General features: G+C 40.7%; 1 protein-coding gene across 2 annotated transcripts in view; it reads right to left on the bottom strand.

The window, feature by feature from the left end:
- The window catches only part of TBC1D9 (TBC1 domain family member 9), a 53,867-nt gene extending 33,965 nt beyond the window's left edge, over window positions 1-19,902 (bottom strand). The window contains exons 1-2 of one of the 2 annotated variants that reach the window (XM_065062004.1): window positions 19,551-19,902; window positions 2,846-2,956 (exon numbers count right to left, since the gene is read on the bottom strand). In XM_065062004.1, coding sequence (XP_064918076.1) covers window positions 2,846-2,956; window positions 19,551-19,677 — 238 coding nt within the window. In that variant the 5' untranslated portion in view covers window positions 19,678-19,902. The remainder of the gene's footprint in view (window positions 1-2,845; window positions 2,957-19,550) is intronic. The other variant, XM_065062003.1, reaches the window with a different exon arrangement.
- Window positions 19,903-24,474: the final 4,572 nt, after the last annotated feature.

The following is a 24,474-nucleotide window of genomic DNA, read 5'->3' as shown; positions in this document are numbered from 1 at the left end:
ATGGGTGGACAGCTGTATAATGCAGGACAAATCAACTTGCATAATGCAGCAAAAGCCCTTAGGAACCTGTATAATGGTACCAACACTTGATCAGTTCAGAAGGAATTGCTTTAGTTGCAAGTTCATCAAATAACCACAGTGCAGAGCCTTAGGCAACAACAGGCTGCTCAGCTTCAGGGTTGCGTAGATAAATAATTTGTTCCCTGTAAGATTTTACCTCCCTGGAAGAGCCACCCTATTCCCCCCAGGAAACAAGACTAAGCCAGCACAGTCTTATAATTTAACAAAAGTAACTAAGCCAATCAACCAGCTAGATATTAGAAGACTAAAAATTAAAGAAACACTCCTCAAAATGGAAACACAGATACGTACATTAACTACCTTGTTAGCTATTTTGGTGAGGGTTAACATTGATAATTGAAGAGTATGTTCACTGAAACTAACTTAAATGTAACAGAATACTGTATTTCTACATAAAACCTGCAAATTGGTCAAACTGAAAACTGGTCAAATAAGAGGAGCAAAATCCTCACAGTTCAGCAGCAGCACAAATTCCTACATGTATGGTACATTTGCTTCTTCTGGGGCCATAACTCATCTGTCTTCAATTCTGTGCCCCTGGTTATCTGAGAACACAGGGTGTAGGCATAAAATTATAGGAACTATCTATAGATGTCATGTAAAAAACCTGCCAATGCATTTAAAGAAAAGTCATATGGCCTATTTCCAAAGTCTTAAAAATTCATGACTGAATGTGTGTCTTTGAAGAAACAATATTTTGACGAGAGTTTTGCGATACATTATTTTCTTTGGAAAGCTGTCTGGAAACAACAAGAAAAATCTGTGCTCTCAGTTGCTCCCTTTCAAGTTGATGTGAGAGAGGTCCTTACTAATTGCTACACACTGATGTTTGGGTGAAGAAGGGATTGCATGTGCATTTGCAACTACCTCTGTGCATAAATAGTGTAAATAATCACACTGGCAAGTACTTTTACCCATCTTTTTCATTATTTGAGATCCACAGAAAGCTGACATGCAAGGTCTCATTACTTACGGTCACAGCAGAGTAGCTGACAGTACCCAGCAAGCAGTTAAACGAAGATCTGCAAATGATCTTCATAATATTGACAATTTCATTAACATCTGTTTTTATTATTAGCTGTTACTTAATGATATTATGTTACATGAATTCTAAAATGTTCAGGGAATTGGTACTAACAGTAAGAGAGGGAAAACAAACTGTTTAAAGCGATGCCTTCTTTCAGGTGTAATACCAATAAAAGTGGCAAGAAATACTTGTGCTAAGATGAGCTATTCAAAAAACTTCCTGTTGGATACAGACTTTGACACAGCTCTGGTATCACCTTTTTCAGACACACAAATCATATGCTCATAAGAACAGAGCCTGCTTTGAACTACTAAAATTACTTAAATGTGTAGCAAAAGTTTATCCATTCCTTCTCCATTTCCAAAGACAGAGGATTTGTCTGGAAGAAAACTCATCCAAATAATCTAAATGTCAAATTTCATTGGGAGAATGGGCACAGATGAGGAGGCACTGTTATACCAGAAGAAGTCTACAGCTTCATTAACCAGTATTTTTGAATAACAGGCAGCACTGGGGGTGCTGGAAGTTACCAGCCTATTAAAGAGATGACAGGCATGTGTGCACTTCTCATTTGTCCTCTTTCTCAATTTTCTTTCAAATGAGCAGAGATCTGGCTGCTGCCTAAAACAGTGTTTTAAATTTTAGAGCTAGAGGTGTTGCATTGAAAAGTTTCCATTTTCTAAGACTGAAAAGCAATACTATCAAACTGGAGATTTGATCTTACAAGCTTGGCCAACCAACGCTAAATGACAGGGATACAACGCTAAATGAGTACAGAAGTACTCAGCTTCAGACCCTATTTTCAGAGCTGGCAAACAGAACCAGAAATTAACTACATACTGCTTTATGCTACTTGCAATAGATACCTGACCACAGAAACAAGCATTTAGTATTTACAGGATGTGATGCATGCAAAGAATCCTACTCCATGTACCAAAATATCAACTTCATTGATTTTACCAACTATTATAATAATGACAGGAGAAACAGTGTTACAGATAGATCTGACAAAGTTTGACACTTAAAAACTCTTAAGAGTTGCTGCATCTACGTAAGAACCTATCTTTTGTACATTATGTAGCTAACATCTTGCTGACTTTAAGTACATCATATTTAGAAGGATAACACACTGTCTGAAATAAATGTCTAGGAGATGGGAATCCCTGGGAACTTGATGGTATTTATCCTGAAGGAGATTGAGCCTGCTATCCAAGAAATGCCATACAGATATTCAGTACTCAGGTGAGAGCTGGGGTTGCACTATCTTCCTGGTTTCCATTTCAAGGGAAGCCAGGTGTCCAGTCTGAGGAACTTGGGGGCTATCATCCAGGTGCTCCTCCTCATCACCCTGCAATACTGCATTTCAGAAGTGCTGCAGCAATGAGCCATGGGCATGAAAAAGAACATGCAAGGAGGAGGGATGGATACTAGACTGCTGGGCTGGGAACATATTTGGGAGACAAAAGGTAGGCACTAACAGTGGCTTCTGCCCCCGCTCCATGGCCATTTCTGGTTTTACTCAGTCATTGTGCATAATATATACACACAGTGTGGCATTCAAGGTCTTAAATACCAGCAGCTCTGAAGCTTCTTAAATTAACCACTAGGGCAGGTTTTTGTCCTGATCCATTTATTTGTCCTGAAATGACTTTCCTTAGCAGGCAGGATGGTCTATTAGTTATGTGGCACAGTACCCAGGAAGAATAAAAATTCACATGTCAGTATGTTTGTTCTTACCACAGGCAATAGTCCAATAGACCAAGGAGTCTGGTGCTTGGTAAAGGATTCGATACGGTGCCACTCTGGCACTGGAGTCCAACACGACATCAAGCGTACCCACAAGGAGACCTATGGAACAGGAAATTCTGATGAATACAGAGAGATGGATCATCTGAGATCTCACAGGAGGGTGCTTCACAGCCTTCCCCTCCCACAGCAAAATGCAGACCTATGCATTTATCTCCACACTTTGTCACATGTTGTAAAGACGGAAAGTGATTCAAGGGAAAAAAATCTTCAGTTTCAATGAGACTTAAACTTTTAAACATACATTGATTTTAGTATAAAGGCAGAGAAACTGAAGCAAAGCAGGAGGTAGCTGTTTTATAAAACCAGATTTAAAAGTCATTCACTTCTTTCCTGTGTTTCATATACTTTTGGAGCCCTGTGGAAAAACAAACAAATAAGCCACCACAACACCAACAAAAAGCCCCTGACAGTACTCAAAACTCAAATGTCAACTTGGAGAAACTAAGACTTCCAGCAAAAATAACTATGCTACTTAATGGTCTGATTCTTTGGGGCAGAAAAGATCAAAATGCCTAAGTCAAGCTGGTTTTCAGCTCAAAGGATAGAAATGAAAGACAAAGCCATACTGTTTTCTTAAAGTAGCTTTGAAAATTCTTTGCTACTGAGGGGGCCCATCAACAGTTGCATAAGAAATGCTACCAATAATTCCTAAATATATTTTCACAAATTCTAGATTGTACTTTAATAAGAAATTACACACAAATGTCTAACCTCCACAAATCCTTTCCCATAAAATACCCTAACTACTTTAAAAATACATAAAACTTTTCTTCTTTTTCACCTCTACAAAGAATTTTCATCTCCCCTGCACAGATGTAGGTATAAGTTCTCATGTTGAAGTTCTCAGCAAATGCACATATTGAAAACAGATGGATGAACTTCCAAGGATTTTTTTTTTTTCCTGCAAATACTTATTAGGTTGGAAATGGGGGTTTTTAAACAGCTGTAATAAGTTGTGCACACCAAAAAACTATACTAGAACACTTCTGTTAAAATCTTCTTCTCATATCAAGTGGTTGTTTCCATCTTTTACCATCACAGTTTTATTAGTTCCCCATTCTGCATTGTCATAACCAGTACAGAAGATTGCTTCTCTTGTTCTTCTTCTTTTGGATTTGTTATGCATCATAAAGATACAAAAGTACTACATGTTTTCCATCTTAGTAGATCCCTCAAATCTGAAGTGAAACTGATATTTGGAAATACCCCACCTATCAGTGATTTTGTATTCCCCATTCCACGTTTTTTATTTTTATTTTGCTTTATACAGATCTTCACAGGCCAGAATAAACGTAATCTCCTCCTGCCCCATCCATCAATATCCACCACTTTTTAATCCAAGAATTCTGAAATACACAACATGATGTCGCTCTTTAGCAAGCAGTGTTAGAGAGATGTCTGCCGATTGTAGGATATGAACACAAAACATTAAAATAAAATACCCCAAAGTTCATTAGTGTAACTAGCTTTAGTTGTTCCTATTGCCATCTTAATTTTGATTGCATTTGGATTACTTGTGTACACTGACAAGCTGCCTCTGCTAAGTCCTCCCAGATACACCTTGACTCTTCAAACTTTTTTTTCTCTTACATATACTCTCCATTCTAACTTTACAAAAGCAACATGGCCCTAGTCCAGAAAGCACATGTGTGCACATCTCACTTCAACCATGGGCAAAGATCCTCAAATGTTTCAAGCTACCACTGAGCTCAAAAGCACTGCTCAGCTGGAGTGCAGACCAAGCCAGACACTACACCGTGTTAATCATCCGGGCTTGCTGCAAACATGTAGCAGGGTTTATGCCAAATATACTTCATGCTTTGCAGCTTCACATGTCTACCGATAGTACTAAAAAAGCAACAGGCATGATGTAATATCTAAATCAAGTTGTATGCTGGCCAAATGTAGTCTTCTCTAAGGTACAAATACACTGCTAAGTCCCTGTAACCTTTAAAAACATGCTTGTTTCTTTCCTCCTCCTATATTTGCAAATCTGTTCATGGGTAGGTGGTCCTACCAGCCAAGTCTGCCACTAGTTTGAGGAGGGTGCTGTGGCTGTAAAAACTGGGATATCCAGCTAAGGTCAAAGAGCTACAGCAAACCTACTGACCTGTGCAGTAACATCAAGTGAAGAGGAGCCTCCCATCCTCCCTCCTTCTCCCTGAGATACTGGAGACAGGAGGAGAGGAACATCCCCAAGCCACACTGAATAGAAACAATGTAAGACAGAGCAGTGTATTCAAGAAAAACTATTTAAAAAAAAAAAAAAAAGAGAGAGAAAAAGAGGAAAAAAAAGACTGGCCTGAACTGAAGCAACAGATGGGATGTAGGTAAAGAAAAGAAAGAATACTTTCCACTGACGCAGTAAGTAGGATTTGCCGAGTGCCTTTTTCAGCAATGAAAACAGGTTGTAGAAATATCCCTGCAGTGAGGTTAAAGGAAGAAAATTTGCAGAACACAAGAAGACCGCATAGAAAGTCAAAGCCTAGCTTACTGAATTAATTGCAACAGACAGATCATCAGTAAAATTTTACTTATAACATGAAATAGCTCTTTTGATAAATTATTTCAAAATATCACGTATCATTTATGTGTTCTTATACACATTAAAGCCAACTAACATTCACTCTTGCAATCATGCAGGTACCCCTGATTGCTGTCCTTCAGGAATGGTTCCATTTTGCATTGTAGGCCACTGGTGTGTTGATTTTGTGGTTTTTATTCATGTGTGTGTTTGTTTTAATAGAGATAGGTGATGCAACTAGAATGCAATCACAGCAGTTCAAACCGATAATCTCTCAGAGGAATTTCTACATGAAGCAATCATAATGTAATAATAAAAAATTAACAAATTATTTTAATACTGTTCATTAATCCTTCATATAGCAAGTACCTTTTGAGACATTATAAATAAATAAGGAACTGAAAGTTTCTATAGAAACAGAACAGGCAACAAAGAATCGTTTTCCTTAGATTAGACTGGTCCTTGGGCAACAGCCAGTGAATTATGCAGGCATCAAAGTATGTGGCTATACTGACTGCATTTTTTTCCCCCATTATTCCATCAGGTTTCTGACTACATAGTGAAATAAGAGAAGGAATTCTCAATGTAAGAATACTAAATCTGCAATTCCTTGTTCAAGCAAGCAGTTTTCATGGGCAAAGGTTTAAACTACATGTTAGAGTTTGTGGGATTAGCACCTGGCTAACTGATGACGGCCTTGATCCTGAAAGCATTCAAGCACAAGTAACCTTGTATGGAGGAACAGTCCCATCAGACACACACACCGAATGTCTAGAGCAACCATATCTAGATATGAGGGCAGGAGGGGAAAAGGCAGGAATAATGCCTTCATTTTGTTTGATAGAACTTTTCTAATAAAGTAATCTTTCTCTTTTGCAAACTTGTATTCTAAAGCAAGGTCCGGAAAATCATTCAATATTTTCTTTGTTTTCTGTAAAATATATGTATTAGTGGGAAAAGAAAAGCAGTGAAATGTAATATTGGAAACCAGGGAATTCAAAGCCACAACTGGCTAGGGGCTCTGGGCAATTGCTCTTATGTCATGTTACTGGAAGCACATAAAATGCACTAGAGGGTATTACTGGCAAGTGGTTCGGTTACCTGATGCAATTTATGCTGAAGGAAGAAATCGTACTAAATTTTACTTATCTGACCACTGTGCCTCACTTCAGTCATAAACTGGAGGGGGAACCTATAACCATTGTATGAAGTATAAAGATTAGTAGTCTGCATTTATGTATTAAATCTTGATGTACCATACTTGTATCCATACACTAGCAACAATTTTTCAATTACTTGTGTTTGGGGTTTTTTTTGTTGGTTGGTTGGTTTGGTTTAGTAGTTGTTTTTGTCTGTTTCTTTTCTCTCCTAGAAGAGATTATTACCACATGAAGCCTGACATCCTGCACAACACAGATCCCCTTTAAGTCAAATTATGTCTGACCAAAGGATATTTTTCAGAAAGTTACATCATCTTGAACTGAAAACTGAGCCAATTGATTCAGCCAGCTAAGACTCTTCCAAGCACCATTGCACACTCTGCTCTTTGGGGACCAGCATTCCAGATGGTCAAAGAAGGGCAACTAATCTGGTGAAGGGTCTGGAGAACAAGTCGTGGAGTGGCTGAGAGAACCGGGGCTGTTTATCCTGGAGAACAGGAGGCTGAGGGGAGACCTTATTGCTGTCTACAACTACCTGAAAGGAGGTTGTAGCATGGAGGGTGTTGGTCTCTTCTCCCAAGTAGCAAGTGATAGGACGAGAGGAAGTGGCCTAAAGTTGCACCAGAGGAGGTTTAGATTGGATTCTAGGAAAAATTTATTCACAGAAAGGGTTGTTGGGCATTGGAAAAGGCTGCCCAGGGAAGTGGTGGAGTCACCATCCCTGGAGGGTTTTAAAAGACGTGTAGATGAGGTTCTTCAGAACATGGTTTAGAAGTATCACAGTATCACAGTATGTTTGGGATTGGAAGGGACCTCAAAAGATCATCCAGTCCAATCCCCCTGCTGGAGCAGGAACGCCTAAGTGAGGTCGCACAGGAACATGTCCAGGCGGGTTTTGAATGTCTCCAGAGAAGGAGACTCCACAACCCCCCTGGGCAGCCTGTTCCAGTGCTCTGTCACCCTTACTGAGAAGAAGTCTCTTCTCAAATTTAAGCGGAACCTCTTGTGTTCCAGCTTGATCCCATTACCCCTTGTCCTATCATTGTTTGCCACCAAGAAGAACCTGGCTCCATCCTCATGGCACTCACCCTTTATATATTTATAAACATTAATGAGGTCCCCCCTTAGTCTCCTCTTCTCCAAACTAAAGAGACCCAGCTCCCTCAGCCTCTCCTCATAAGGGAGGTGCTCCACTCCCTTAATCATCTTCGTTGCCCTACGCTGGACCCTCTCCAGCAGTTCCCTGTCCTTCTTGAACTGAGGGGCCCAGAACCAGACACAATATTCCAGATGTGGTCTCACCAGGGTGGAGTAGAGGGGAAGGAGAACCTCTCTCGATCTACTAACCACCCCCCTTCTAATACACCCCAGGATGCCATTGGCCTTCCTGGCCACAAGGGCACAGTGCTGGCTCATGGTCATCCTGTTGTCCACCAGGACCCCCAGGTCCCTTTCCCCTACACTGCTCTCTAATATGTAATTTCCCAACCTATACTGGAACCTGGGGTTGTTCCTGCCCAGATGCAGGACCCTACACTTTCCCTTGTTAAATTTCATCAGGTTATTCCCCGCCCAACTCTCCAGCCTGTCCAGATCCCGCTGGATGGCAGCACAGCCTTCTGGCGTGTCAGCCACTCCTCCCAGCTTAGTGTCATCAACAAACTTGCTGATAGTACACTCTATTCCCTTGTCTAAATCGTTAATGAATATATTGAATAATATTGGCCCCAGTACTGACCCCTGAGGCACTCCACTAGATACTGGCCTCCAACTGGACTCCGCACCATTGACTGCCACTCTCTGGCTTCTCTCCTTAAGCCAGTTTGCAACCCACCTCACTACTCTATTGTCTAGACCACACCTCCTCAACTTAGCTGTGAGGATGCTGTGGGAGACTGTGTCAAAGGCTTTACTAAGTCAAGGTAGACCACATCCACCGCTCTGCCATCATCCATCCACCTTGTTACATTCTCATAAAAGGCTATGAGGTCGGTCAAGCACGACTTACCCTTGGTAAAGCCATGCTGACTGCCCCTAATAACCCTCTTATCCTTGATATGCCTTGAGATGGCACCAAGGATAAGCTGTTCCATTACTTTCCCAGGGACAGAGGTAAGGCTGACCGGTCTATAATTACTGTCAAGTAGACTTGACAGTGCTAGGTTAACAGTTGGACTCTGTCATCTTAAAGGTCTTTTCCAAACAAAACAATTCTATGATTCTCTTGCTTGCAGTCCAGATTGATTACAAATTGCCCACTAACAGTAACGAAATCAAGGGATGACCTGCAGTAGAATCAACTTGGTACATTGTAAATTACCACCACTGAAAATAGGCACATTTTAGAGTATTTGGACTCAAATACCTGTAACAATGTTACAATACCCGTAACAAAGTTACAATGTTTTCAGCTGTTTGGTTATCTGTGGCATAGATCTTTGCTTCAGGTATATTTTTCCATCTTTCTTTCTTTTAAAATATACCTAGCGATTTTTTTTTTTTAACCTTTCGTAAGAATTTGCAAGTTTCTTTGCAAAACACCAGTTATGAGAATTTTTAAAGGAATTTTAAAGGAATTTTAAAGGAATTTTTAAAGTTGCAAGTTTGTGCAACTTAGGCATGAACAATCCTTTTTATCACAAAAAGATTTTCTTACCGACAAAGAGCAACATTCTTTCACAAAAAGCCATGCTTTGATTTAAATAAAACACACACAAAGATTGAGTAGTCTTTATCACCTTTCTACAGTCCCTCTGACTGTGATCTTATGACTATGTGAGCCTGCAGTGTTTTACCTGCTAAAATACACAGTGTTCTCAAAGTAAATTGGATTACATAGTCAAGAATGAAGACCTGGATTATATGTTACCTCTAACGCACCTTATTAAAACATGAGAACTAATTTATTTACTTTTTATGAATGATAACAAATAATGTCACTTCGGACTTTAAAGATTACCAGAAGCCATGGCTTTGTTGCACAGCAAACACCAACTAAAACCTCAAGACAGTGTCCCACTCAGCTTTAACCAAGCAGTCCTCAGACTCAAGATGCTTTCAGCCCACACCAGTGACCTGGGATACATCCACCCTCCAGTGTCACATGCAGCCTGCATCAAACCTTGCTCGGAGCTGGGAGGAGGTCACTGTTGTGTCTGGCACTGCCATCCAGGGATGCCCTCCCCTCCCCCATTTTGCCAGAGGACAGGCATGTGTTACTTACTTTTCCCCTGGGAGCCCAGCCTTGCCCTGCCACATCCTTCTCACACCTCTACGCTAACGCAATCAGCAGCCTGACAGCTTCTCAAGACACCTATTTTTAGGAGATTTTTATCTTAAAAATGCGTAAACAAACAGCACACATTTCTTTTTAGCTCGGGGAGCAAATACAGAAGTATAACCTCCAAAAGAGCTAAGAGCAGGTCAGGCTGTGACTCTTGGAGTCATGCTCACGAGCTACATCACTCAAATAGTCCCAGCCTATTTGTGCATGAGCTCAACACTGCAACTAGGAAAACTTGTAGTGTCACGTGTGTCATTAGTAAGAAGTTTTCAAAACAGGCATTGTGACATTCCAACACCGAAGGAAACATAAACTGCTTAAATGGTTCCCAATATTTAAAGTGTGCTGATGGCCCCCTGCTCTTTCCACTAAAGTTAGATGGACACATGATGAGGTCTGGTCATAAACCTGAAACATCCAAGGGACCTATTTGGATTGTAGACGTCAGCTGATTTCTGAGAAAGCCTTGATCAATAGAGTCAACTTAAGTTATATTTGCACTCTGAGCATTCAGTTTTATATTGATTTCATGGACAATGAACAACTCTTCCTAACATTTAAGTGTTACTTCCTGGACTCATAACAATACATAGCTAAAATGTACAGTGCAAGCAATTGTTTTTCCTAGTAACTATAATGAATAATTACTCATCCATTCTTTCCCAAGGCAGTTCACGTGTTTATGTGATTAGCCCTCTCATTTGCCATTATAGGATGAGGTCATCCAACTACTTGTCTGCCAAACTCAACCTAGAGCAACAACTTGAACTCCATAGGTACTATTACATACAAACCCTTCTAAAAGGGTGGGTTAATTTTATTTGATTTAATTTCATGGGAGAGGCTAAATGAACAGTAAATATTATAGACCACTCAAAAATAATGACAATGTTACACTTATCATCCTGATAACAGTATCCACAAAAGTATGAAAACAACCTCTGCACTGTAAACATCACCCCTCAGAACTTTACGAAGGGTTATACAGTTTTGTATTATAGGTGTTCATTTATATAAACAAAAGCAAAATAACCACTAAATACTTGTTTGATAACTGTCTTTCCAAGTGGATTGTATAGTATTGGCTTATATGGACATATAATATGGTATCAAGAAAAACAAATCCTTTCTCTGAAACAAAGGCCTAAGATTTGTCAAGCCATCCCCAATGTCTGCCTTTGTTGCTCTCTCTTTTTACTAGTGCAGTTTACATAGCACTGATTTGCTCAGCCACAGTTTCCTTTGCACACGAGTTCTCAAACATCTTCAGGGAAACTGATGTTGAGGAAGTACGTACCACCACTACTGACATTTAGCAATACCAGCAGCAAAAACAATACTTGTTTTTTGTGTCTTCAGGCTGATGAATACAAATGAGAGAAGACTGGAAACTTAACCACTAATCTTAAAAAAAAAACCTCAAGAAGAGCCAATGAGATGATCTAGCTTAACTACTGCAGGATAAAGCAGTAAAAAGCTTTCATCCTCTCTTTGAGTTTAACAATTGTGATTGAATCAGATTATCTTCTAAATATCTTAATTTAAAAGTGATCAGTAATTGAATATCTACAACAGTACTTGTCAAGGTGTCCAAACAACTCATCACCATCCCTGTAAAAAATCTCTATCTTAATTCTAACTTAAATCTGACTGGGTTTAGACTTGCAGCTTTTAGAACTTTTAGTAACTTTGTTTGCTATAGCTGAAGGGCCCCAATCACTGTAACATGCAACCACATTTGCCAGAGTTATCTACTAAGCAATATTTAAAATTATGTTAGGATGTAAAACTTTGTTCCTTTACTCTTCAGATAAGAAAAACCAGACTGTGCATTGTAACCTACACGTTGCTGCATTTTAGACACACACACGCACAGTAGAATTTCTTTTGTTTCCACTGAGGCCAAGTTTACAAATGAAGGAATGTCCAGGCACAGAAACTCACACAATAATACATCCAAACAGTAAGTTCCCAGAAACAAACCCACTAGGCTTGAATTGAAACAGAAACCTAATAAAGGCAGGAAAAGGCTGGGTAGAGAGATGAGCATCGATGAGACAGGCTAGACAGTTACACATATGTTAAGGCTTACAACACAGAGGAAGTTGGTATTTGGACAAAAACCCAAACAATTTCACATACCTGAAGAAAATAAATTTTACACTACATGTCAATCACACCAGGCTGTATGAAGTGATGTAGAAACAGTGAGAACACAGATGGAGTTAACAAATACCTTCAAGGTATGATACACAAATTTACTCATGAGTTTGTAAAAACACACTTGGGAAAACCAGGATCAAGAACCATTTGCCAAAACAGCACAGAAGTCACTGAATTTCACTTAAAATAACTCTTGTTAAGTGTCTCATTCTCTCAGAGTAGCATAAGCAAATTAAACAGATTTCATCCAAAAGCAAAATTTATATCAACTGCATCTGCACCATTGTAAGAGTCAGATGAATCATGTAAGATTAAAGAACAAATCAAGTACGTATCGGCAGATTAAAAAAAACCACAAATATAAACTGAATCTAGCTAACAAAATCAATGGTACAAATTGAGAACTGAAGTGTGCACAGTAAACTCAGCTTAAACTAAGGAATAGTCCTGAAGCACAGCATGGTCTTCAGCTAAATCTGAAGAGAAGCAATAGTTTCAGAAAAAAAAAAATATATTTTAAAAAAATCTAATTTAACTCTTCTGACCAAATACCTGCAGATCAATGAGATTTCAATAAGCTATCAGAGGAGGCATTTGACCAGGAAAAGAAACAATGCTGAGCAGAAACTCCTAAGGACTTTAGCTAATGAAATACTGGAAAAAACAGAGGGGAAGCACAAGACAGGACCATGAGGAAAGAACCAAAAACACATTAAGAACTTACTAACTGAAACAAAGACTGCTGATGTAATAGGAGTTCATACAACCCTACCTAGAAACTTCAGAAGAAAACAAAACAAAACAAAACAAGAACAGCCAGAAACCAGGCCTAGAAAATAATCATAACCTTTCTTTTGAAAAGACAAATGGAAGGACTTTGAATAAGTCCTCCAGAACCTAAGACCACCTCAGCAACAGATTTAAAGGCAAAATGCAAATGTAGATTACTGAATATTAACATTGATCAGACATCAGAAGCATGATTAGCAATCAGAGAGCTAAAGAAACCAAGATTTTAGTCAAATGCTTACAGCCCTTTATACAACTTTTATCTTCATACTTCAGGAAAGTCACAGGCAGCAACTCCTGTCTGATAGAGGAAAAAGCCATACATAGTGTGATACTATGAAGGATTAAATAGACTTTCCAAAACTTAGGGAAGAACAGAGAAAGCTGAATGGTTTCTGCATATACCAAATATTTGCAAGAACAACCATATAAGAATACATGTTTTAATTAGCTTTTGAATGCATTTGAGAATACATCCGAGCATATGTTGTGGAACCTTTTTTAATTCTACAGAGCTCTAACTGAAACTGTCAAGGGCCCAAATCTCTGTGAAATACGATGTATTCTTGCAAGGGTGCATAACTGGACAGTGGAGTGATGGAAATATGAAAACTGATGTGACGTAGTGCTACTTTCCCTACACCTTTCAATGTGAGATCATAGAGAAATACAAAAATCCCTGTAAGCAACATGAATTCTGGTATAATGAAGAAAATTACTACGAGGTCTAGACATTTTTTGCTTAGTATTATATATTGTCATCCTGTGTGACATTTCCAACCGCGTTTCACACAAACAGAGATCGCAAGAGAAATAGTAGGTCATTCTCAAATTCCACGTGTTAAGCAATAACATTATGTCAGAAGGCAAAAACAGCAAATGACAGCTCAGACACCTTGACAGGTCACACAACTCAAAGCGTAAAAGACAAAGTAACATCAAGTCTTTGACCAAGAAGCATGACAGTACAGAAACCAGCGCTATGCCGAGCAAAACTGAGAATTTTCATCTCAGGCACTGTATCTGTGCAAACGGTGCACTGCCTGTAGAAAACAGAGATCAAGAGAAGCATTAGGCAGGAAATGAGACACCTTCTAATTAAGCATCTGGGAATTCAACAGAAAGACTGGTGAGTCAATCTGGAGAATCAAGCAGCAGTTCAACCCTAGACATCTGCATGTCCTCTTGAAGTGGAAATCTCCTAGTGTGAAGAAGTAAACACACCCACAGCATATCCTAATGAGAAGCTCAGCAGCATCAGAGCAGATTTGGTGTAACACCAAATGACGGCAAACTGGAAGAAATTAGTTTGCACTCCATGAGCCAAAATGGACATGGAAAGTCCATGGATAGGCTGACCACTTGCATCAGTTATGCTAATTGTATGCATTTTGATAAATGCTGTATTTCAAGTATCAGAAAGCACATGCTTTCTACTGAAATGTATTGAGTTTGACAGGCAAAATCCTAACTGCTTGAGTCAACAAGGACAGAAAGTGTCACGTTTATTAAAGCATGTACCATCTTTTCATCAGGCAGATAATATACCAGCCAAAAGCCTTTCTAAATCTTAAGCATAAACAGGTTTCCAAGCAGGTCCTTCCTCAACTCTTTGCATTGAGAGGTTGAGAGCAAGATAGAATTCCAATTTTAAATTTGAGCTATTAATTGTGTTGGTCAGCAAGGCTGCAGAAAACTGTCTGACCTACAACACTGTCACAGTACTAAAAATTATACTAAACTTTACACTGAAGGCTTGCATCAGCCAGTTGAGCTCAGAACTTCTCCTTTCTGTCTTCCCAATGTGGAAATTATACGACAACCCCTTCTGCAAAAATATCTGGGAAGAAAGACAGTACTTCATCAATTTCTTTTATCACCAGAAGTCAGCAATTTTCCATCTGCTCTCTTCTGCTTAAACATTTGAATCATCTTTGGCAACATGTCATGGATTTACAAACCCATACTGAATCTCTCACACATGCGCTGTCCCAGCTGTAAGCATAAATATCCCATCTGCAAAATAATTCGCTTCTAAAAACAGTTCTTGCAAACTAAGAACAATTTATTTGCCTTGGGATTCAGAGATCTTATAATAATATTTTAAACAAAATTACTTAGAATTTAATTTCCACTTCACAAATGTCCACATACAGGAGCAAAGCAGCCAGAGCTAATCATACCACACCCTCAATCTCTCTTCCTATAAACTCTAAGTGAATACATTGCTCCACAGTCAACTATTACTTGCAATAATTCCTTGCAACACTGTCTCCAAATAAAAGAGTTTGGCAAGCATTACTGCAGTATAGCAGAAAGCAGTTAGACACATTTTCTAACATATTTGTTGTATCAGAATGCAATATGTACTTAAAAAAAAAAAAACCAGCCTTTTAGTTCTTTATAAACTTTTTGACATGTTCAAGATCCTTACATTCATTAAAGTAATATGGTCATACAGGGCACAGTACCAAAATGTTGGGAGAGATCTGGGTTTGTGTTCTCTCCAAATGCCCCTGCCCCAGTTGATGTAGGATCCCATATAACACACCTGATACTTCTTGAGAAGGAGCTATTTCATACAGGTCAAACTACTCAGCTGCCCAGGGGAGACAGCTGCCAAACAGAAACTGAATAGGTGGGAAGGAGACAGTTAAAAACATCTGGCACCTTTGAGAAAACTAATAAGAGGAAAGAAAATACTTTTTCCCCTGTTGGTGAACAAAAGGAAGATTAAACTCGAGTGAGGGTCACACAGAAGCAAAGTACAGGCATGGCATTATGTGCAAGGCATGAAACAATTTCATTAAGGAGAAAGCTCATCAACCATCAAACAATTTCAAAGCAGAGAAGTACATTTTTTGGTCTTGTCCTGGAAGATTAATGCACTGATGCAAGATAATGTGAGTTTGCAGAACAGCTATGAAAATCCAATTTAAAATACAAATTATAGATTTTCCCTGTTTTTCTTTTGTTAAAAAGGAAAACAAAACCCAAAGAACCCTTCAGTTAAGGCATGCTTACAAAGGAAAGTCTCATTGATGTGACTCGTACTGACACAGACAAAATAATTTAAAAGAGTGCAGGTCTTAATTCCATATAAAAATGGATCCACACATCTTCGTAGAAAAGTAAAGCACTGATCAAATACATTTTGTTAGCAGAGATGACTCCTAGGGATTCACTAATTAGGCACTGCCCTAACACATAATAAGATTATCATCATGCTTCTAATTTGTTAAAATCCAATATTAAAATAAGTGCAGAAAATGTCTCCAATATCCAAATGAGTATTTAAATACGAAGGCTTTCTCTTTTCAGCTAAGTTACATAAATTGAGGCCAAGAGAAAAGAATCAGAGCAGAAAGGGCAGATATTTCATCCCTTCCCCCAGCGCAACTGATATCAATACTTCTTTTCCTGTAAGGACTGTTACACTCGGAGTCGATCCAGAAGAACAGGTAATGTGAGTACTACTCTTCTGCTTCAACATAAAGCCATGGAGAATGACTTTCACCCACTACCAAGGCTATATGAACTACTACTTTTTAGACTGAGACTTGTCAAAAGACGTAAAAGATCCGGTGTTCTGGACTTCGCTCTGGTGAGGGCAACCTCCATCCATAGGATGGTAGCAAGTGATGGAGGACTGGTAACACTGAGACCTTGGCAGCCCCTTCAAGGGTGATCACCAGCCTTCAGCCACGTTTTCACAGTCACAGCACCCAGCCACAGCACAATCTGAAGAGGTCTGTCCCAGCCGTCCCCCCCCATTCCCAGTCACCCATAGGAAAGCACTCTCTTCTTTCAGCAATGCCAACACAACTACATGCCAGCGTGACCCCAGCTTAAGGTCTTCAAACCCTGAAATGCTTGCGGATGGAAAAAGAAGGGCATTATACTTCATGTAGATCAGTTTGCTGACTGGTAGTTTCACAGCAAACCTAGATTCGAGGGCAATGCCAGCAAATCAATGTTTCTCATCATCGAACCACTACTTAAGTTACATGGTGAAGCCATCTCATGTCATCAAGCTTCTAGTTCCATCAATTTGAAAGTCAATTGTCATTCTACAATTTAAGGCAGATGACTTCAAGAGTCAAAAACGAGGGAGTACAGGACAGCAGAAGGTAGATCACACATGTAAAAAATTGACAGCTATATTTATGTTCTCTCTTGCATATACAAATTCAGACCTCTCCCACCACAGTGAAAAATCTCATGTACAATATTTCTAGTTAACTTCAAGGACACATATTCTGGTTTCCCACAGAGCCACCGAGCCAATTTTTATACCCCAGTCATGGGTGAATAACTTTTTAGATTATATCTGAGCAAATTTCAGCATTATGTCACTGCAGAAAGGGTACTTAAAGAAAACAGAAACAAACCACATAGACGGTTCTTCTTTTTCTGTTTCTCTAGTTTCAGCCAGATAACTTTCACCTCTTTCACAAGAACTGTATTGCTACCATCTACAGAAATTCCACAGGGTCATCCTAAATGCTATCATTTTTATAAGTGATGTACCCTGTGGACTGTTTCAGCAGATTTATTTGTTTTGAATCCTCAGGATCAGGAGGTATGTCAACACCTTGCTTTTAGCCAGTCTTACCTATGAAGAACAATTCATTGGCTTCCTTCACCTGCCTTGGCCCTCCATGGGCAGATCACAACCATTAGAGCAACTGGTGTAAAATTTCCATTATTTCCATGGAAAACATCTAATCATAAATTCCACTTAAGACTGTGCCTACCAAGCTGGGAGTGTCCTGGACACTCTACATCCCTTTCTTTCTTCCTCTCCTACCTTTTGGCAACCACTGTGTCAAAACCCCATGTGCTAAAATGGCAAGGTCTAGGTTCCCATACAGCCCTTTTAATACTGCCAGCTCTAATAACTTTCTGCCTCCTAGTAGTGGGTGTTTAGTTATGGTTCTGGCAACATACTGAAAAAAGATACAGCTCTTTTCCTTCCCCATACAAAAAAAACCCCATAGAAATTGTTTAGCTACTTGTTGCTACTATCTCAACCCCACAACAGCTGCAATATTAGGCAAGACACTAATAAAAGCTACACGGAAAGATGTTTTCAAAATATGCATAGAACTTCTGCATTCTAAATCAATATTCACTATGCAGGCTGCATCCACACACTAAAATCAAACAGAACAACAAAAGAGCATGCACACTTAAATACAAAAAGTTAAATTCCAAGAGGAAAAAATACAGAAACAGATATAGAACCAGTTCTGTATTCCGAACTCCTACCAAATGCCACCAGCTAATCTAACTTCCACCAAAAAAAGAGTAGCAATTTATGAATCCTACTTTCACTCAAGGAATAAATCTTCGAAAGTGATCTCTCCATCTGTATGGTAGTATCATCAGACAACTATACATACAACTGCACAAAGGCCCAGATAGACACGCACTCCGCAAACAGATTGAAGAGAAAACCCAAAATTCTCAAAATATTTACCCAATAACTAAGAAATGTCTGGAAAATTGACTTGGTATCTCACACAATCCCTAATTCAGAGATAACAAAGCAAGAAAGGTACAAGAACGCCTTGTTAGACCAGCTTCACTAAAACAGAGAATGAAATCCTTAGAGGTCAGTGGGTAATCCACAAGAGTCTGCAAAGAATTCCTCAGTAAACACAGCAGAGACAATTTCTGAGGCAAGACATTCTTTTTATGGATTTGCCAACATCATCCACATCTCAAAAGATTAAAAAAATACATAAGAAAAAAACATCTACAGCCAATGTGGAGTGGCTGCTGGTCACTTCCCACACAAGAATGAAGTAGCTTATCAACATACAACACTGATGAACACTAAAGATCTCAAGGGCATTACTTTAGACTGTAGATTGTTTACAAGCCCATAGAGCATTCAAAGGCTGAAGAAACAATCTCGTGGTAAACATACACAGGACCTTGAAACAAACACATATGTAATCCATATGTCTATTTTTATTAGCCTGAAGAACTAGCTGCAACACAAGTGGGTAAAGAAGAAACCACAGCTTTTCAGAGAACGAGCTTGACTATTTTCTGCCAATTCAAGAAGGACCAGTGGTACTATCATCAGGTTCTGTATCTCCAGTTTTATAGCAAGGCATATATGTTACATAAAAATGATGAAAGATTTCAACAAATGTATACAAACACCGTTGCAGAAACCAAGATGTGTATAAGTCAATCTACAAAAGCGTTTCCAGCGGTCTAAAACAAAGCATTCAGGCAACATACTTGACAAGGACATCACAGAAGCTGAAGCAAATCTGTTCTCGTAGTGCATATTTGTGAATTAAAACTTGGTCTTATTTTAAACACTGCGTGGTAGAGGGACAACAGTAAAATCCTCCAAAGACCTGGGCAAGTCACATCCTGATGTACCATGGTATCGGACACCGGTGATCACTCGCACAATGCTCCACAGCGCCTAAATCCCACGGGAAACCTTAGCATACGGGAAACCAAGCACCTAAGTACCCACCAAGCGCCTAAGGCCCCCGCCGCCTTCCAGGACCGTGCGGGGCGCCAGCCGCAGCCCCCGGCAGGGGTGCCGCGCTCTCCGCACCGCCCGGGAAGGCGGCGAGGAGCGGGGGAGGCTCCGCGGCAGCCGTTATCCCGCCCGGCCGGGGGGACCCACCGCCATCCCGGGTGAGAGACGGTGCGGAACGCGGCCCCGGCCGCCGCCCTTACCTGCCAGTCCTCCGCCGCCGCCATCGCCTCCGTGCCCCTTCCTCCGCTGGAGAATGAAGTAGGGGTTGGCCCGCTCCGTCACCCACAGGGCGTTCGCCAGCAGCACCTCCTCGGGGTTCACCCACATGCTCCCGGCGCAGACAAAGGCCGACCCGCCCGGCCGACCGGCAGCGGGGCGCGGTGACTCACGCACGCAGCGCCCGCATCACACGCCACCATGCCCGGCCGCCGCGGCGGACGGCGCAGCCCGGCGGGCTCCGGCGGGCGCAGGGCGGACGGGCGGCAGCCGCATAGTCCCCGCGGCTCCCGCCGCCTACCCGCCCAGCACCGGGCGCGGAGGGGCGGCCGCAGGGGCCAGGGGAGGCGGCGGCGGCCCCGGCAGCGCCCGCCGCAGCGCCCGGGGCAGCAGTGACATCAGCGCCCGCCCCGCCGCGCGCCCGCCTCCCCGCACAATGCCGCGCGCGCTGCCTGGCGCGCGCCGCACTGCCCGCAACCTGCGCGCGCGCCGGGGCGGGGCTGCCCGCGCGCCGGGAGGAGGGGCGGGGGTGCAGCGGGCGGGCGGGGAGCGGCCATGGCCGGGCGGCGGGCCTGCCGCGGCGTTGGGCTGCCGGGGAGGAGACACCCACCGCCCGGGTTTGACCGCCTGCCGTGGAAGATCGGGGCCTTTTTATGGAGAAGTCTGTAAAATCAGGTGTTGAACGGAAGAGGGGGCTCTGGCCAGCGGTGTGCAGCAGCTCAGCCACAGGAGGCGGTGGGACCGCCCTCTTAGTGCAGCCCTTTTTTACATAGCCCTTCTATTCCACGCCCAGCGCTGAGATCAGGGGAGAATTTTTGACGGCCTGACAAGCCCTAAAAAAACCTGGAATACTTGACAGGTGTGTCAAGTATACTCCGAGCAGAGAGTGGTACATATAGATAACATGTGTTTTGTACCCTCGCAGCTTTAAACATTTGGTTTGCAAGTTGGTAGGAAAGGACTAGACTCACTGGCCTTGCCTTTATCATAGTATCACAGAATGGTTTGGCTTAGAAGGGACCTTAAAGATCAACTAGTTTCAGCCCCCATAAATAAATGAAAAGACATCATTGCATACAATTCCTGCAGTCAAGAAATACATTTTCTAGCAAATAAGTCATACAACCTTTCTCTGTGCAAAGGGAAGGATTTCTGGGCTGAGCTTAAGGTACCTGAAACAGACCCACGCAGTGGCTTCTACTCCTTGGATTTATTTCCATTGCTTGCTACCTGTGAGAGATGACCTGCTTGAAAGCAAGCTGTAAATACTCTGCTACATCTGAGTGAATGGCCACGTAAAATCCTTCCTGGCTATTTTGCAGAAAAAAATTTGAAAAGACCTGAAAAAGGAAACTTAAAAGTAGTTGGTTTCAGTCAATTATGTTACAGCATGTCAATTGGATCCAGCATCCATATCTATGCAAAGTAACCCTCAGGCAGATAATAACATCTAACACAAGTATCACTGAAAGAGATTAGGAAATATTTAGTCTTCAGTCAGAAAACTCTTACTCTCTGATCAGATACTTGTCTTTGTTTTATCAAAGATTTTGAGAAGAGTAAATTAAGCCTAAAATACAACATTAGACCCCTGTTCCAAGCACAAACTTTTCCTACTCTGTCTGCAGCTTTACAGTAATTGAGCCTTTCATCACCCGGTGCTGGCGTGGAACTGGATGCCCAGTGCTTGTCATGTGGAGGTGGACACGTGCTCATGGCAGAAATGGCTCTTCATCTGAGGTAGCAGTCGTGCAGCCATTACTGTGAAGGTAAAGAGTTCAAGAGAGGCAAGTGACCATCTCTGATGAACGCTAAAAAATTGATAGTGCTGCTGTCAGTCCCACTGCACCACAGGAATAGTTGTCATTGTTGCTAAGGCAGGAGACCGCAATCCGAATGAGAATGCAGAAGAGCTTCTTCATGATTTGACAATTTATCATAGAGACAGATTACTTTGAATTTTAGTGTTGTTGAAATGACCATGTCCTTTTAACAGGAAGATTTTGGGAGGGGTTAGTATTTTTAAATAGAAACCCTACACAAGCATATTTCTTATAGTTTTGAGAATAAATGTTAGGACTTCTATTTTTAACCAGCTCTAGATAAAACCTACATGCCAAGTAGATTTAAAGTTAAGTTCTGGCCTGGCTAAAAGTGGTAGCAAAAATTCCTAGTAACTTCCTTTAGTAAAGGCATGATGTCACACACACAAATACTAGTGATGTCATCCCTGTCAACAACCTGCAGTAGAGCTACTACTAAAGCCACACTGAAATTTTAGGAAAGAAGAACCAAATGATGCTCTGCTACAGTCAGAGGTGGTGATGAAGTTCATTTTCTCTGTAGACAATGCAGCTGACAGCGAGAAGGAAAAGAGCATTATCAGAGGCTGGGAAGTCCACTCTGCTTCCCATTCCTAACTCGTTTTTCAATGGCAGGGACAGGCAGTTGTGCAAAACTGTAAGCTCTGAAAACAACTGCCAGGTCTTATTAGTGCTGATTAGTCAGTTTTAGATGCGAATAGGATCACATGTATTAATGCCATAAAGAACACCGAAAAAATAATTTCTAACATCTTCCGTATTTAATTGCCATTAAGTGTTCTAGAACATTTATATGAAACCGGAAAGAAATTAAATGTCATGGCTCAAGTAAATGGCATTTAAAATTAGGTTATATTGTGTCCTTTTGTTGCTGTGCTGTAGATGGTATCAAGGCATTTTTAAATGCAAAGCTGATCTGCTCTCACAGTAATGAAAAATAGGTGTTGTGCTATCACAGCTGACCTTTTTGTTGAAGCCAATGCAAATATATTCTCTTGTATGCCCATCACATATTTTTATCTCCAATGTAAAATGCTTGTCTATGCATATTTTTTTGGATCTTAGTGCTCCATTAAAAGGCTTCTTTTTCATAATGTAATTTGTGAACAAAATAAAGAATTTCTAGCCCGTCCTGTGAATTGTAATAAGAATAAAAAATTGTAAGTACAAATAAAGCAATAATTGCCTCAACTTGTTTTGTAATATATTGTTGAAAATACTGTATCAGGTTGGAACCTCAGTGTCATTTTAACACTGAATGGGACTGTTTAAAGCTCCCCATGCCATCAGATCTAAAACTTCAACCTATGCCACTCAATTTTGAAAAATAAATTAAAGAAATCAGGAGCAGCTATCAATAAAAAACTGAGGAGTGATTTCTTATAGTGCTATATTATAAATCTCTCAGGAAAGAAAATCAGCATGATTCTAGAAGGACAACCATTCTGTGCAGTTTCATCAGACTAATGGACAGTAACAGTACTCAAGCAGGAAAAATATTAAATAAAGGAGATATTTTACCATTTATTCCCCAGAAGACCTTTTTACAACAGGCGTCTTCTTTAGATGCAGCCAATAGCATTTGCCAGTGGTTCAGGACAACCATTTGGTTGACTAGGAGCAAAGACAAAATATCAGGATATCAAAAATCATCTTTGAGAAATGCACACCTCGTTTGTGAGAAGTGTTTGATGTTATGAATAGTACTAAAGGTTTAAAAGACTGGAAGACATTGCTTTAGGTAGAATGTGAGATGAAACAAAATGGGGAAAAAGTATCTGAGATTTCCTAGTGTATTGTCAACTCAAGTGCCACAAACCTTCGAGTTTATATGCCTGAAACAACTTGTGTTGAAGAACCTCAAAGCATTAAAAAATAACAACACTTTAATCATGCTGCTGCAAGTGCATATTATGAGCACTTCTACAGGTGAGCAAACCAAATCATACCAAGTCATTCTTGCTTTGGGTTGTCCATCAAGTCTGCAAGTAAAAGTATCAAACTACAGTACCCGCTACCCATGATTCCCACTTCCCAGTTGGAATCAGAAGACAGGACCGGGATTAGTGACTCTCAAGCCCTTCATCATCCCAGAATAACTTTATACACCTTGCATCTAGTCTCAAAAGCCATTAATGACTTGGTTGCACACGAGTCTCATTCATGTCAAGTGCCTGCTGCAAGAGGTACATTTTGAGTCAAGTATGGGATTCAACATGTGTCAAGGCTTTACTCCAAATTGGAACACACCTTGCCTGATAGGACAGAGTTAATAATAGGATTGGGGCAGCTATTCAGCACCAGGCTACAAGAAATATCATTTACTATCCCTGGAGGATAATATAAAAATGTCTTCCAAGGGAAACCAGAATCAAAATATTTCAAGGAGAGAAGTAATGGGGAAGAATCCCAAACAAGCCCCTGGAGTTTAAAAGAAAATGTAGGGGCATGTTTACCAGCATAGAAGCAAGTTGAGAGAACAAAGCACATCCTAACGGCATAGGTTATATAAGCATTTGTACCTCATTAAAAGGATGCTGCCAGATGATTTTTGGATTTGCTTCTTTGTGGAAGAACAATTTTTATTTTTTTTATTTTTTTTTAAACCCATTTTCCTTTCTGTAACCTTTATTGCCTGTCTGGTATGCCATAAATGAGAACATTTAGTGGATTCTGCATCAATTCATCTTGAGTTAAAAACTATTTCAAAATAACAGGCTAGCAGCAGGGCATTATGTTCCTATCAACGTGGTGATTCTTAGAAGGGAAAGGTTCAGCATTTCTTATGAGTACCTATTGAGCAGCAGGGTGGATGGATCTTCACTGAGCTCCAGCAGCTGTTTTTGGAGCTTGGCACACCAGAGCGGGGACAGAAGAGCAGAGTTAACTTTGAATGCTCTCAGGCATGCAGGAAAGAGAACACCTGACCCTCTGGCAGGAGCTTTTGACAATAGCTCTCAAACTTACCCATATTCAACAAGAGGTTTCTGCTAAAGCTGCCTACCCACCAGGAGGTCTGTTACAGCTGAATTCTCTTCTGTTTGTGCATCAGACAGGAAACATCAGCTTTAAAGGTAATAGTCAT

The sequence above is a fragment of the Columba livia genome, chromosome 4, assembly GCF_036013475.1.
Source record: "Columba livia isolate bColLiv1 breed racing homer chromosome 4, bColLiv1.pat.W.v2, whole genome shotgun sequence".
In the NCBI taxonomy this organism is placed as follows: domain Eukaryota; kingdom Metazoa; phylum Chordata; class Aves; order Columbiformes; family Columbidae; genus Columba; species Columba livia.
This window is presented reverse-complemented; position numbering and strand designations above follow the sequence as displayed.